This window comes from Coregonus lavaretus (genome assembly GCF_964263955.1).
Source record: "Coregonus lavaretus genome assembly, chromosome: 33".
In the NCBI taxonomy this organism is placed as follows: Eukaryota; Metazoa; Chordata; class Actinopteri; order Salmoniformes; family Salmonidae; genus Coregonus; species Coregonus lavaretus.
Genome location: NC_140020.1, coordinates 5,134,872 through 5,152,136, shown reverse-complemented (window position 1 = coordinate 5,152,136; position 17,265 = coordinate 5,134,872). Strand labels below are relative to the sequence as shown.

General features: G+C 45.2%; 1 protein-coding gene across 1 annotated transcript in view; it reads left to right on the top strand.

The window, feature by feature from the left end:
• The window catches only part of LOC311108704 (XK-related protein 5-like), a gene marked incomplete at both ends in the record, with an annotated part of 16,969 nt that extends 139 nt beyond the window's left edge, over nt 1-16,830 (top strand). The window contains 6 exons of the mRNA XM_084151424.1: nt 5,938-6,121; nt 6,713-6,897; nt 10,112-10,324; nt 11,181-11,350; nt 11,705-11,816; nt 15,785-16,830. Coding sequence (XP_084007550.1) covers nt 5,938-6,121; nt 6,713-6,897; nt 10,112-10,324; nt 11,181-11,350; nt 11,705-11,816; nt 15,785-16,830 — 1,910 coding nt within the window. The remainder of the gene's footprint in view (nt 1-5,937; nt 6,122-6,712; nt 6,898-10,111; nt 10,325-11,180; nt 11,351-11,704; nt 11,817-15,784) is intronic.
• Between the last annotated feature and the right edge of the window lie 435 nt (nt 16,831-17,265).

The following is a 17,265-nucleotide window of genomic DNA, read 5'->3' as shown; positions in this document are numbered from 1 at the left end:
CGAATACTAGCCACTAACTTTTGTTATATTCTTCAAATAAACATTCACAGCATGTTCAAACAAACCTTGGACCGCTTTAGTGACCTTCACTGAGTTATATGCATTGGTAGAGCTCTTGGTTTTTGTCGGCCAAATATAGCATTATGGGCTTCACGGAATGCGTATTTAGCTACAGTCTATCGCGCGCTAATTCCAGTACAGTTCAGCATCACTAGTTAGTGTAAGTACATAATATGAATGTGGCGTGACCCGGTAACCTTGCTGTGTATTGTTTCATTGTGGTCTTTTAACCCTTAGATACCCGGACCCAGTTCCTTGCATCAAAATTAAGCAGTGATTAGGACAGCCTCAGGAGACCTTCAAATAACATTTCTGGAGAAGAAAGAATTACATATATTTGAATTAGCCCATTGACAATGCATTATAAAATGTGTGGTTTGCATTACTTAATGCCCTGTGTCGCATATACTGTACGTGTCAAGTGACTATACTTTCAAAATGTACTCGGTGTCTCTGGACATCTTATGAGCATTTTGCATGCACTGATTTTCAGAAACTCACCTCTTTGGCAATGTACGAGATTATTTCGGAGGAGCAGAACTTCAGTTTTTACAGGTTGGTGATTTTCTGCACCAATGTCCGGTAGTGTAGACCATACTATTTACCAACAGAGTTTTCATTTATATTTTTTGTAGCTGTATATTTACCACCACAAACCAATGCTGGCACTAACACCGTACTCAACGAGCCGTATAAGGCCATAAGAAAACAAGAAAATGCACATCCAGAGGTGGCACTCCTAGTGGCCGGTGATTTTAATGCAGGGAAACTGTGCAACTAGAGGCAAAAAAACTCTAGATCACCTTTACTCCACATACAGAAATGCATACAAAGCTTACCCTCGCCCTCCATTTGATAAATCTGACCATAACTCTATCCTCCTGATTCCTGCTTACAAGCAAAAACTCAAACAGGAAGTACCAGTGATGCGCTCAATACGGAAGTGGTCCGATGAAGCGGATGCTAAGCTACAGGACTGTTTCGCTCGCACAGATTGGAATATGTTCTGGGAATCATCTGATAACATTGAGGAGTTTACCACATCAGTCACCGGTTTCATTAATAAGTGCATCGATGGCCTTCCGAGTGGCGCAACAGTCTAAGGCACTGCATCGCAGTGCTTGAGGCATCACTACAGACCCGGGTTCGTTCCCAGGCTGTGTCACAACCGGCCGCGACCGGGAGTCCCATATAGCGGCGCACAATTGGCCCAGGGAAGGTTTTCCTCCAACACATTGGTGCGGCTGGCTTCCGGGTTAAGCTGGCGGGTGTTAAGGAGCGCGGTTTGGCGGGTCATGTTTCGGAGGACGCATGACTCGACCTTGCAGCGATGAGACAAGATCGTAATTGAATCGCAATTGGATATCACGAAAGTTGGGAGAAAAAGTGGGTAAAAAATAAAAGGGCATCAACAACGTCTTCCCCAAAGTGACCGTATGTACATATCCCAACCAGAAGCCATGGATTACAAGCAAAATCCACACTGAGCTAAAGGATAGAGCTGCCGCTTTCAAGGAGTGGGACACTAATCCGGACACTTATAAGAAATCCCGCTACGACCTCCGATGAGCCATCAAACAGTCAATACAGGACTAAGATCGAATCCTACTACGCCGGCTCTGACGCTCGTCGGATGTGGCCGGGCTTTCAAACTATCACAGATTACAAAGGGAAACCCAGCCGCGAGCTGCCCAGTGATGTGAGCCTACCAGATGAGCTAAATTCCTTCTATGCTCGCTTCAAGGCAAGCAACACTGAACCATGCATGAGAGCACCAGCTGTTCTGGACGACTGTGTGATCTCGCTCTCCGTAGCCGATGTAAGACCTTTAAACAGGTTAGCATTCACAAAGCTGCAGGGCCAGACAGATTACCAGGACGTGTACTCAGAGCATGCACTGACCAGCTGACAAGTGTCTTCACTGACATTTACAACCACCTCCATCACCCAGTCTGTAATACCTACATGTATCAAGCAGACCACCATAGTCTCTGTGTCCAAGAACACCAAGGTAACCTGTCTAAATTACTATCGCCCCGTAGCATGAAATGCTTTGAAAGGCTGGTCATGGCTCACATCAACACCATCATCCCAGACACCCTGGACCCACTCCAATTCACATACTGCCCCAACAGATCCACAGATGACGCATTCTCTATTGCACTCCACACTGCCCTTTCCCACCTGGATGAACACCTACGTGAGAATGCTGTTCATTGACTATAGCTCAGCGTTCAACACCATAGTGCCCTCCAAGCTCATCACTAAGCTCAGGACCCTGAGACTGAACACCTTCCTCTACAAATGGATCCTGGACTTCCTGACCGGCTGCCCCCCAGGTGGTGAGGGTAGGCAACAACACATCCACAATGCTGACCCTCAACACGGGGGCCCCTCAGGGGTGCGTGCTTATTCCCCTCCTGTACTCCATGTTCACCTACAACTGCATGGCCGGGCACGACTCCAACACCATCATTAAGTTTGCTGAAAACACGACGGTGGTTGGCCTGATCACCGATGACGATGAGACAGCCTATAGGGAGGAGGTCAGTGACCTGGCATTGTGGTGCCAGGACAACAACCTCTACCTCAACATCAGCAAGACAAAGGAGCTGATCGTGGACTACAGGAAACGGAGGGCCGAGCACGCCCCCATCCACATCGACAGGTCTATAGTGGAGCGGGCCTAGAGCTTCCAGTTCCTCAGTGTCCAAATCACTAAGGACTTATCATGGTCCACACATTCCAACACAGTCGGAGGCTGAAAAGATTCGGCATGGGCCCTCAAATCCTCAAAGTTATATAACTGCACCATTGAGAGCATTTTGACTGGCTGCATCACCGCTTGGTATGGTAACTGCTTGGCATCCAATCGCAAGGCGCTAGAGATGGTAGTGCGCACGGCCCAGTACATCACTGGGGCCGAGATCCCTGCCATCCAGGACCTCTATACCAGGCGGTGTCAGAGGAAGGCCCTAAAAATTGTCAAAGACTCCAGCCACCCAAGTCATATACTGTTCTCTCTGCTACCGCATGGCAAGCGGTTCTGATGCACCAAGTCTGGAACCAACAGGACCCTGAACAGCTTCTACCCCAAGCCATAAGACTGCTAAATAATTTAGTTTGTCCGGATAGCTATAGGTTAACTATTTAACTACAGTATCTGCATTGACCCTTTTTGCACTAACTCTTTTGACTCATCATACAGGCTGCTGCTACTGTTTATTATCTATCCTGTTGCCTATTCACTTTATCCTTACCTATATGTACATATCTACCTTAATTACCTCATACCCTTGCACATCGACTCGGTACTGGTACCCCTTGTATATAGCCAAGTTATCATTACTCATTGTGTATTTATTCCTTGTTTTATTGTTTTTCTATTATTTCAATGTTTTTCTTTCTGCATTGTTGGGAAGAGGCCGTAAGTAAGCATATCACTGTTAGTCCAACTGTTGTTTAAGAAGCATGTGAGAAATATAAATTGATTTCATTTGTAATTACAAAGATCGCCACCAGTGGTGCTAAAAGTGTTTATAAGGATCTCTTCATGAAGATAGTGGTTTCCTTTTATGTATTGATCGTGTACAGACACTTTACCATGTGTTTAAAGACACTGTGATATATATGTCACATCAGGCTTTAAAGGGTTGTAGGCTAGCCTTTCTACCGAGTGTGCCTTCTCAAAATGTACGATAGCTACATGCACTGAATTGGGATGATGCCAAGCTATGGTCATCCGTGACAGCTTTTGACTGTGGTTTCGCAAACCCAATTTAGCTACTTTCACTCACAGTCCTATCTTGTTTCTATTTCTGGCTACATCCACTCAACTTGCATGGCGCAAATCATACCGATAATAAGATAAATACATTTGGTGATGTTTGATTTTGTATGTCAGTCGAAGGGCACACAAGCAGGTGAGGTCCCCTCCATGCCGTTCTTCTGGAAATGGCTGCTGTGCATCCTTGTGTGAGAAGCCCTGAGTAAGCAGATCAATGACAAGAGCTCCGGCAAAGGTGACTGACTGCGCGCGATGCGACTTTGGCCTTGGCAAGGATGGCTTCTGACTGCGCGCGATGTGACTTTGGCCTTGGCAGGGATGGCTTCTGACTGCGCGTGATGTGACTTTGGCCTTGGCAGGGATGGCTTCTGACTGCGCGCAATGCGACTTTGGCCTTGGCAGGGATGGCTTCTGACTGCGCGCGATGTGACTTTGGCCTTGGCAGGGATGGCTTCTGACTGCGCGCGATGTGACTTTGGCCTTGGCAGGGATGGATTCTGACTGCGCGCGATTTGACTTTGGCCTTGGCAGGGATGGATTCTGACTGCGCACGATGTGACTTTGGCCTTGGCAGGGATGGCTTCTGACTGCGCGCGATGTGACTTTGGCCTTGGCAGGGATGGATTCTGACTGCACGCGATGTGACTTTGGCCTTGGCAGGGATGGCTTCTTACTGCGCGCGATGCGACTTTGGCCTTGGCAGGGATGGATTCTGACTGTGCGCGATGCGACTTTGGCCTTGGCAGGGATGGCTTCTGACTGCGCGCGATGCGACTTTGGCCTTGGCAGGGATGGCTTCTGACTGTGCGCGATGTGACTTTGGCCTTGGCAGGGATGGATTCTGACTGCGCGCGATGCGACTTTGGCCTTGGCAGGGATGGATTCTGACTGCGCGCGATTTGACTTTGGCCTTGGCAGGGATGGATTCTGACTGCGCACGATGTGACTTTGGCCTTGGCAGGGATGGCTTCTGACTGCGCGCGATGTGACTTTGGCCTTGGCAGGGATGGATTCTGACTGCACGCGATGTGACTTTGGCCTTGGCAGGGATGGCTTCTTACTGCGCGCGATGCGACTTTGGCCTTGGCAGGGATGGATTCTGACTGTGCGCGATGCGACTTTGGCCTTGGCAGGGATGGCTTCTGACTGCGCGCGATGCGACTTTGGCCTTGGCAGGGATGGCTTCTGACTGTGCGCGATGTGACTTTGGCCTTGGCAGGGATGGATTCTGACTGCGCGCGATGCGACTTTGGCCTTGGCAGGGATGGCTTCTGACTGCGCGCGATATGACTTTGGCCTTGGCAGGGATGGCTTCTGACTGCGGGCAATGTGACTTTGGCCTTGGCAGGGATGGCTTCTGACTGCGCGCGATGTGACTTTGGCCTTGGCAGGGATGGCTTCTGACTGCGCGTGATGTGACTTTGGCCTTGGCAGGGATGGCTTCTGACTGCACGCGATGTGACTTTGGCCTTGGCAGGGATGGCTTCTGACTGCGCGCGATGTGACTTTGGCCTTGGCAGGGATGGATTTCAACCGGATAAAAATACTGCTGTGCCTGAGCCTCCCGAGGGCCCCACCAACGGAGACAGCCAGTCCAGAGGGATATGACAGAAATAATCAATATCTAGCCAACGAGCACTTCTCTCCTCCAGCCAAGTTTGTGGTCAAGAGGCATACACTTTAAATAGCAATTCATTCATTAATGAGTATCAATGAATTTGATATCGCATTTACATGCCAGTTTTTATTGTGAAACCAGGAGTCCGGGCAAGGGGATTGTTTCCAAATATACCATTAATTCATCCATCCATCCACCTACTCACTAACTGATTCATGTAGATGGCTTTGTGTGCAATGGAATGTATCACCATTCACTCCCACCATAGACAGTACAGAATGTAAACAAAAGAAAACATTGTTGTGATTAGAATGTAATCTAAAATATTCTGTATGTAGGTAGGTAAATAGACCTTAGTACTTCAGTGCACTGATACACTATTATACTGTTACAAATGTATTATAATGTATCTATTTCTTCCCTCTGTGTGTGTGTGTGTGTGTGTGTGTCTGTCTGTCTGTGTTCGATACAGTGATCTACTGCATAGGATTCTACCTATGGAATGAGGAAACGCAGTGGGCGGGGTTGACCCTCGCCCTCCTGTTGCCAGGGATACTGGTCCAGGTGTTGAGTCTCAGGTGGTACCATGAAGATGGGGAAGACCACTATTGGTTCCTGACCCTCACACACGTGTTGCAACTGGGAATCTTCCAAAGGTGAGCCCACCCGAAACAATGGCCTCACCTGGGTGTGTTCAATAGGCACAAAAACAGATTGAAATGTGGAGGTAGTATCTGAACTTGTCCAATTAGAAATGCTCGCATTTGTTTTCTGTGGCAAAATGTTTTCGAACGTTTTGTTCCACTGTGCCATAATGAATACCACCCTGACTCAGACAACAAGAGAATGTGCCTCAGAATTAGATTTTGACTGAGAAGTTGCTTTCAGCTCAGTAATTCAGAGTAAAAATAATTTAGAAACCAGCCATTGATATCCTTAGTTGGATGAATACGGTCTCTTATCCTATTTGTCCTCTAGTACTATACCGGAAGTGATGGACATTAGAGGTTACCTTGAGAGGCTTCCATCATTAAACCTGAAATCTTAGCATTTTCTGTGTATCTAATCTGAATTAGATACAGCAATAATTCTACATTATATCCACATTGCAGAATTGCTCACACGATCCCACCAACACACAGTACATCGCATCATCCACCTTCGTACATAACCCAGTCTCTCTAGTGCTTCCCCATCTCACCAGCTCTGTCTCACAGTCGTTGGTCTTTGTCTCCCCCCTCTGGCAGGTTGTGGGACTGCATGGTGTCTGTATGGGACATGCAGGGTACTGTGGGGGAGCTGGGGGCGGCTGTGATGCAGCAGGCTGATGTGTCTGCCCTCCGCCTGTTGGAGGCCCTGGTCCTCACCCTCCCTCAGACCCTGCTGCAGACCTACGTCCTGGCCGTCACTGACGTGGAACTCGACTCCCCGGGTAAGACACCACTGTACCCAGGCAATGAATTACAAAGAAGCAAACATATAACCTAAGTCATATGTTATTAATTACTACACTGAACACAAATATAAACGCAACATGCAACAATTTCAAAGATTTTACTGAGTTACAGTTCATATAAGGAAATCAGTCAATTGAAATAAATTCATTAGTCCTAATCTATGGATTTCACATGACTGGGAATACAGATATGTATCTGTTGGTCACAGACACCTTAAAAAAAAGACTTTGAGCTGTTTATTACTATGTCAGTGTGAAAAGTAGGGAATAAGCTAGGGAAACTGACAGATCAATAACGTTACATTGCTTTACTGACTTTAATATAAACTCACATTGCACTGAAAAAACTACATCAGCCAACTAAAGAGTAGCCAGTTTCTGCTCTGTTTGCTTTTACAACTTGGAGAAAGAGCGCAACACATACACACTAACAGCGCTGCCTCTGTTAAACTCTCCCGTGCCGGTCCAGCCAGCCTTTCAGAAGCTTTGCCTTCACACAGCCTGTCAGCCCACTCTGTGGTGTCCCGGCGGTCCTAAATCCAGCCGGCTGAAACCTCCAAACAGCCTACCCGACCGCTCTGAGGCATCCGCATGGTCCTAAAGCACAACAATGCCTTCTTTTGTATAACAATGCAATCATAAAACTGGTATCACAGTGCAATGATAAAACAATGACAAAAATGCAATTTCAGAATGTGGGGGGGTCGTGACCCCCCCCCCCCGTCCCCGTCCCCAATGAAAGTTGCGCCCCTGCTTTCGGACAATGCGATTAATCCCAATAAAATGAGCGCAGTAAAAAATTTAAAAAGTTCACTCGAGTTAACTGATTAACTCTGACAGCCTTAGTTTTTAAATATGTCATTTTGTTGCCTAAATATACAGTCATATCCTAAAGAACTGAGGATTCCCAAACAGTTTGGAATATTCATTGAAATCACAGGAAACTGTACTATCCATCAGATCAAATTGTATTTCCATCAGATCAAACTGTACTATCCATCAGATCAAACTGTATTATCCATCAGATCAAACTGTACTATCCATCAGATCAAACTGTATTATCCATCAGATCAAACTGTATTATCCATCAGATCAAACTGTACTATCCATCAGATCAAACTGTACTATCCATCAGATCAAACTGTATTATCCATCAGATCAAACTGTATTATCCATCAGATCAAACTGTACTATCCATCAGATCAAACTGTACTATCCATCAGATCAAACTGTATTATCCATCAGATCAAACTGTACTATCCATCAGATCAAACTGTATTATCCATCAGATCAAACTGTACTATCCATCAGATCAAACTGTATTATCCATCAGATCAAACTGTACTATCCATTAGATCAAACTGTATTATCCATCAGATCAAACTGTACTATCCATCAGATCAAACTGTATTATCCATCAGATCAAACTGTATTATCCATCAGATCAAACTGTACTATCCATCAGATCAAACTGTATTATCCATCAGATCAAACTGTACTATCCATCAGATCAAACTGTATTATCCATCAGATCAAACTGTACTATCCATTAGATCAAACTGTATTATCCATCAGATCAAACTGTACTATCCATCAGATCAAACTGTATTATCCATCAGATCAAACTGTACTATCCATTAGATCAAACTGTATTATCCATCAGATCAAACTGTACTATCCATCAGATCAAACTGTATTATCCATCAGATCAAACTGTATTATCCATCAGATCAAACTGTATTATCCATCAGATCAAACTGTACTATCCATCAGATCAAACTGTACTATCCATCAGATCAAACTGTACTATCCATCAGATCAAACTGTATTATCCATCAGATCAAACTGTACTATCCATTAGATCAAACTGTATTATCCATCAGATCAAACTGTACTATCCATCAGATCAAACTGTATTATCCATCAGATCAAACTGTACTATCCATTAGATCAAACTGTATTATCCATCAGATCAAACTGTACTATCCATCAGATCAAACTGTATTATCCATCAGATCAAACTGTACTATCCATTAGATCAAACTGTATTATCCATCAGATCAAACTGTACTATCCATCAGATCAAACTGTATTATCCATCAGATCAAACTGTATTATCCATCAGATCAAACTGTATTATCCATCAGATCAAACTGTACTATCCATCAGATCAAACTGTACTATCCATCAGATCAAACTGTACTATCCATCAGATCAAACTGTATTATCCATCAGATCAAACTGTACTATCCATTAGATCAAACTGTATTATCCATCAGATCAAACTGTACTATCCATCAGATCAAACTGTATTATCCATCAGATCAAACTGTATTATCCATCAGATCAAACTGTATTATCCATCAGATCAAACTGTACTATCCATCAGATCAAACTGTACTATCCATCAGATCAAACTGTACTATCCATCAGATCAAACTGTATTATCCATCAGATCAAACTGTACTATCCATCAGATCAAACTGTACTATCCATCAGATCAAACTGTATTATCCATCAGATCAAACTGTATTATCCATCAGATCAAACTGTACTATCCATCAGATCAAACTGTACTATCCATCAGATCAAACTGTATTATCCATCAGATCAAACTGTATTATCCATCAGATCAAACTGTACTATCCATCAGATCAAACTGTACTATCCATCAGATCAAACTGTATTATCCATCAGATCAAACTGTATTATCCATCAGATCAAACTGTACTATCCATCAGATCAAACTGTACTATCCATCAGATCAAACTGTATTATCCATCAGATCAAACTGTATTATCCATCAGATCAAACTGTATTATCCATCAGATCAAACTGTACTATCCATCAGATGAAACTGTATTATCCATCAGATCAAACTGTACTATCCATCAGATCATGCCAGCTCATCTGGGACTATAGACATCTATAATCAGAATGGGAACCTTGTTGAGAATTTAAATGATAGCCGGTTATAGTCGGACACTTGAGAAATAGGAAGGGGAAAAAAATCCTGTAAAAATGATCTGTTCATTTCTCTCTCTGGCCCTCTCCCCCACTCCCTTTCTCTGGCCCTCTCCCCCACTCCCTCCCCCCCATACTTCCCTCCCCCCCATACTTCCCTCCCCCCCATACTTCCCTCTCACCCATACTTCCCTCTCACCCTCTCCCCACTCATCCCCCTCCACAGTGGCGGCATGCGCCGGCCTGTGCCTGCTGTCGCTGTCCTGGGCGCTGGTGCTGTTCAGCCGGGCGTGCTGCCTGATACGCCCGGGACACCTGGCCATGCCCCCGGCCGCCCTGCTGTGCCAGCTGCTGTGGAGGGCCGGCATGCTGGGCGCCCGGGTGGCCAGCCTCATGTCCTTCGCCCGCTACTTCCACTGGTGGGTCTGCGGCGTGGCAGGTGAGAGAGAGAGAGAGAGAGAGAGAGAGAGAGAGAGAGAGAGAGAGAGAGAGAGAGAGAGAGAGAGAGGAGAGAGAGAGAGAGAGAGAGAGAGAGAGAGAGAGAGAGAGAGAGAGAGAGAGAGAGAGAGAGAGAGAGAGAGAGAGAGAGAGAGAGAAGAGAGAGAGAGAGAGAGAGAGAGAGAGAGGAGAGAGAGAGAGAGAGAGAGAGAGAGAGAGAGAGAGAGAAGAGAGAGAGAGAGAGAGAGAGAGAGAGAGAGAGAGAGAGAGAGAGAGGAACGGTGTTATAACTCCTTGAGCATCAGTATTTACTCAGAGAACTTGATTGTAGTAAATAATGCATCAATGCAGATTTGAGATCCTTCACAGTCATCTGACAGCACAACCAATCAAAATGGTCATTTAGAATAAAGTGATTTGACTTAACGTACAAAGCCTCAGGTTAGAATATGAATATATTCAGTCAAATCAATAAAAGGCATCTTCACAACACATATCGTCCTTCAAAGCTAGTTTCTTGGCAACCAGTGTCCCCCTGCATGACGATGCACAATACCTCTTACCTCTGTCTCTGTTCCCTCTGGTCCTGCTGAGCGCATGTGCATACACACACACACACACACACACACACACACACACACACACACACACACACACACACACACAACCCTGTCACTCTCTCTGTCACATACGCATGCACACACACGCACACGCACGCACCCTCTCTCTCTCTCTCTCTCTCTCTCTCTCTCTCTCTCTGTCTCACAAACACACACACACTCTGTATTCCCACCACAGTAGTGCTCTGCTGTCTAATTCACTCTCAGCTAGCTATCTATTTTTACGTTGACCTCCAGGCTTCCACTGGCTCACAGCGTCTTTCTGGCTGGTCGCCCAGCAACCCGATATCTGCACCGGCCCGTGGCGCTGGCGGCTGTTCAACGCCGTGCTGGGATTGGTCCACATCTTCCTCTTCCTCAATGTCAAAGACGGCCCCTCGCACTTCCGCATGGCCGGCTTCTACCTGGTACGTACGAGAGAAATTGAGAGCGAGAGAGAGAGATGAAATTCGATAGAGGGGAAATTCGGTACGCTGCAACTGAATTGCCCTTTGGGGACAATAAAGATATTAGTTCAGATTTAGTTCTGTTTCAATTTCCTGCTTCTACGTGGTACGTATGATGACGAGGAGGACGAGGACTGCCCTTCAGGGACAATAAAGATCGGTTTAATTGAATTGAGTGTGCAGCTTAGGAACGTTCTGATTGAGTTCAGTTTGAATCTCCTGGGCTCGTTGTCATTGTGATGAGTTGTATATTTGTTTTGGGGCGGGCCTATTCGTTCACTCTCCTGACCTCTCGTATGACCTCTTCTCCTATAGGCCATGCTACTGGAGAATGCCACCCTACTAGTGGCCGCGTCAGACTTCCTCAGTGAGAAATCATGGGATAGCATAACCCTCCCTACCGCCGTGCTGTGCAGCTTCCTGCTTGGTGAGTCAATCTTTGGATTCTCCCTCTTCTAATGTAGAATTTAGTTTTAAGCCCCATGTTATGCCTGAGGTGTGTGCACAGAACAAAGAGAATGTTAAAAAGAGCTATTACAAAGCTAAAGTTAAACCTATTACGTGTTAAAAGGAAACAAGTAGGCCTACTTCTTATATTCCAATTTAGATTTCATTTAGGGCAAATTTCTACTACCAGAGAAACCTCAAATATCACAGATTTAGTCATGTTCATGGTTGTAAGGGATATATACTGGCTGTAGGTGCTGATGTGTAGAGTGTGCAATCATCAGCATACATAGTCATTTTAGGTTATTTTAAGACAAGTGGCAAATAATGTGTAAAAATAGAGAAGAGTAACGGCCCGCGACAACTGCCCTGAGGGATACCACACTGTACCCATCTGATGTTACTTAAAACATGTCACTACAGGCCTGATGGGAACAGCAAATTTGTCGGTAAACTTTCCAAATGTTTCCAAAACAAAAAACGATATGTACCCATTGTTCCTCTTTAGTGCATTTAACTACAGTGGGGAGAACAAGTATTTGATACACTGCCGATTTTGCAGGTTTTCCTTACTTACAAAGCATATAGAGGTCTGTAATTTTTATCATAGGTACACTTCAACTGTGAGAGACGGAATCTAAAACAAAAATCCAGAAAATCACATTGTATGATTTTTAAGTAATTAATTTGCATTTTATTGCATGACATAAGTATTTGATCACCTACCAACCAGTAAGAATTCAGTCTCTCACAGACCTGTTACTTTTTCTTTAAGAAGCCCTCCTGTTCTCCACTCATTACCTGTATTAACTGCACCTGTTTGAACTTGTTACCTGTGTAAAAGAGACCTGTCCACACACTCAATCAAACAGACTCCAACCTCTCCACAATGGCCAAGACCAGAGAGCTGTGTAAGGACATCAGGGATAAAATGGTAGACCTGCACAAGGCTGGGATGGGCTACAGGACAATAAGCAAGCAGCTTGGTGAGAAGGCAACAACTGTTGGCGCAATTATTAGAAAATGGAAGAAGTTCAAGATGACGGTCAATCACCCTCGGTCTGGGGCTCCATGCAAGATCTCACCTCGTGGGGCATCAATGATCATGAGGAAGGTGAGGGATCAGCCCAGAACTACACGGCAGGACCTGGTCAATGACCTGAAGAGAGCTGGGACCACAGTCTCAAAGAAAACCATTAGTAACACACTACGCCGTCATGGATTAAAATCCTGCAGCGCACGCAAGGTCCCCCTGCTCAAGCCAGCGCATGTCCAGGCCTGTCTGAAGTTTGCCAATGACCATCTGGATGATCCAGAGGAGGAATGGGAGAAGGTCATGTGGTCTGATGAGACAAAAATTGAGCTTTTTGGTCTAAACTCCACTCGCCGTGTTTGGAGGAAGAAGAAGGATGAGTACAACCCCAAGAACACCATCCCAACCGTGAAGCATGGAGGTGGAAACATCATTCTTTGGGGATGCTTTTCTGCAAAGGGGACAGGACGACTGCACCGTATTGAGGGGAGGATGGATGGGGCCATGTATCGCGAGATCTTGGCCAACAACCTCCTTCCCTCAGTAAGAGCATTGAAGATGGGTCGTGGCTGGGTCTTCCAGCATGACAACGACCCGAAACACACAGCCAGGGCAACTAAGGAGTGGCTCCGTAAGAAGCATCTCAAGGTCCTCTAGTGGCCTAGCCAGTGTCCAGACCTGAACCCAATAGAAAATCTTTGGAGGGAGCTGAATGTCCGTATTGCCCAGCGACAGCCCCGAAACCTGAAGGATCTGGAGAATGTCTGTATGGAGGAGTGGGCCAAAATCCCTTCTGCAGTGTGTGCAAACCTGGTCAAGACCTACAGGAAACGTATGATCTCTGTAATTGCAAACAAAGGTTTCTGTACCAAATATTAAGTTCTGCTTTTCTGATGTATCAAATACTTATGTCATGCAATAAAATGCAAATTAATTACTTAAAAATCATACAATGTGATTTTCTGGATTTTTGTTTTAGATTCCATCTCTCACAGTTGAAGTGTACCTATGATAAAAATGACAGACCTCTACATGCTTTGTAAGTAGGAAAACCTGCAAAATCGGCAGTGTATCAAATACTTGTTCTCCCCACTGTATATGTCGCAAGTAAAAGCCTTGGTAGCGAGTTGATAGAATTCCAAGTCTGGAAGGTTAAAACCACCCTCAGACTTAGGAAGTTGTAAAACTTTCGTTTTTATTCTATATATTTTATTTGCCCATATAAAGTCTGTTATGACCAAGTAAACTTTTTTAAAGAATGTCTTCGGTGGAATAATTGGTATTACTGAAAATAGATACAAACAAGGTTTATTCTGCCTGTAAGATTTATGGGAAGATTATTCCATATAAATATATCTGCTTTCATATTGTTGAGTAATGGAATAAAGTTCAATTTCTCAAGCGCATGCTCATCCCCAGAATCTTTGTACGTGTCTATTTTCAAAGGAAAATGCTAAGAACATTAACAACTTCACAGTTAAGAACACTATAACAATATGGAAGATAATGTAACGTATTCTACGAGAACCAGTATCACTTCCTTATTGAACAATCCTTGGATAGCTTTTCAGAATTCACCAATAAATTGGTCCACATGGAAAACTAAAGGCATAGAAAACGTTAATGTCTTGGTAACAGGAAATACATTTATTTCCATGACAGAATGAAAAAGTAATTTTTCAAATATATGCAACTTAAAAGTTACACCATCAAATTTATATTTGAAATCTTTTGGACATCAGAGCAACCTTGAGGGAATCTTATTTGAGTCAGAAAAGGATATTCATATGATAGGTAATATATTTTAAAAAAATTGCAGAGAGCATATCCAACTGACAATCTCTTTGAAACACTATAGTGAAGAAAAAAAACGATTGGAACCAAGACTTAAAAAGAACTGATGTTTGCACAAGATGGAGGGAAAGTTGGAGCATAACTAACTACATTACAGTTAACAAAAATGTACGCTTAATCTAGTATAAACTAATGTATTATATAATAGACTAAATTCACACATTCTACAGCACAACGGCAGAGTCATGTCTTAAGTGTAAAACTAATCATGAGGCAAAGATGAACGGAGCAAAGTACAGAGAGATCCTTGATGAAAACCTGCTCCAGAGTGCTCAGGACCTCAGACTGGGGTGAAGGTTCACCTTCCAACAGGACAAAGACCCTAAGCACACAGACAACGCAGGAGTAGCTTCGGGGCAAGTCTCAAAGTTCTGCGACATGGAAAACGACAATCTACAGACATTACGCCAGAGTATAAATGCTATGTTGTTTTGACCAGTGAGATCAAAAAACATGATTTTCCTGTGTTTTATATATATTTCCAAACTGTGAGTTTGGAATAATACTGTGAAAATAATGATAATGCCCTTTTAGTGTAAGAGCTGTTTGAAAAGCCTGTTTTGGTGGGATGGAGTTTTGGCCTTCCATTATGACATCACCAGGCGTTAAATTAGTTAATAGACCAATACGAAAGAGTTCCAAACTTCTCTGCCAATAACAGCTAGTTTTCAGTTTTCCCCTCCCCACTCAGACCACTCCCAGACAGTCCTAGCAAAATTCTTGCTTGATAAATTGCTCCTCGCTAAGAAGCTATTTTTGTTTCTTTTTGACCATTTTAATTGAAAACAATCACATTAAGGTACTTAATTGTTACCCAGAAATGATTTGATATTGAGATAAAAATGGCTGCATAGGACCTTTAAAGCACCATGTCAAGCTTCAGACACAACCAACTTTGACTGTTTCCCATAGGGGACTTTCAATCCGATCACTTAACTGCCCTAACCTTTAGTGAATGCTTTAATTTTGGTCATCATTGTACATTATTAACCATTTAAACACCCTGTACTACACTGTGCGTGTTTCTAAGTCTCCCCTTCTCTTTTTTCTCCCTACTCCAGGCACCACCTCTTTGGTCCTGTACTACCGCTTCCTCCACCCCAAGTCCACCGAGATCGCCCAAGGCCAAGGCCAGGGCCAGGGCCAGGGCCTGGGCCACCGCAACCACCACATGGGCTCCACCTGCCTAGAAGGCCTGGAGCAGGGCGAATCTTCCTACTCCCTGGGGGGTGGGGGTGGTGACAAGAGTCTCCCCCAGGCTGCCCCCTCCTCCCTGCACAACCACGGCAGCTTCTCCCTCTCAGGCGTGGCCGGCTCCCTCCTGGAGCATCCTGGGAGTTGCGGTCCCAGGCCGGGTAACTCGTGCCCCTGCCGCCACCACCACTGGCTCCTGATTCGCTTGGCACTAAAAACCGGTGACGTGGGGAAGATTAACCACGCCTATGGCGCGGCGGCCATCTTGGAAGTGGACGAGTCCTATTGTAACAAGAGTACGGGCGGCGGTGGGACGACCACGGCAGGCGGCGGCAGCTGCGACGGGGTCTCCGGGGCCTCGGTGTCCGAATCGCAGGGAATGAAGGGGGGCCTGGCGCCCCTCTCGGACTGCAAGGAGGAGTTCCAGAGCGCTAGCGACGAGCCCACATCAGCCGAGATGCCCGGCGAGGAGGAGAGCAAGGACAGCCTGGAGGACATGGAGAGCCCGCTGGAGTCGCCGGCGTCTGACTCCTTCAAGCGTAGCTCGCCCGAGGGCAAGTCGGTGTATGGGGAAAGCCCCGAGCCCTACTTCTGCCCTAACACCACCCTGTCCAGCACCACACTGTACTTCAGCGCCGACCCCCAGTCCCCCAGCAGCACAAGCAACCCCCGCCTGGACCGGCTGGACCGGGTCAGCCCCCCCATGGGCATGGCAGGCCTCAGCTCCATCCCCAGCGACCCCGCCCACAGGGACGTCAGGGGGCTGCAGATGGGTCGAATGGGGCCGTGCTACACCTCCTCACCCAAACTGGACTCTGGGGCACAGGGGGACTCACCGCCCAGCATCCCCCATCTGAGTGGTCCCAGGAGGCAGCTGATACTGTCACGCCGAGACCAGGACGATGGATTTTAGTAACGAGGGAGAGATTAAAAGAGAGATGGGAGAGAGAGACTGATTATGCTTCCTCTCCATTGACTTTTCAATCTCAACACCAGCTCAAAACCAGCTCATTTAGAAGACACATATCTTATGTAATATACATTTCCTATAGAGGTGCACTGTTACCAATTCTTGCTGATCATTCCAAGTACCAAGTACTTTCTCTTGAGGATCGGCCGATACCGGCGAGTACCGATTTAAGTATTTATTTTTCATAACATTAACTTTAACCCAGTTCAATCAATGCTACCTCCTAATCAACCAAACAAAATACAGTAAACAAATAATGATATATAAAAACACATAAATGCTTATGAAAAATAATGATATTATCACCATACTTAGGCGCCGAAACGATATGTATTGTGATTTTCACGCTTCTATATGTATTGCGATTTGATGTTCCAA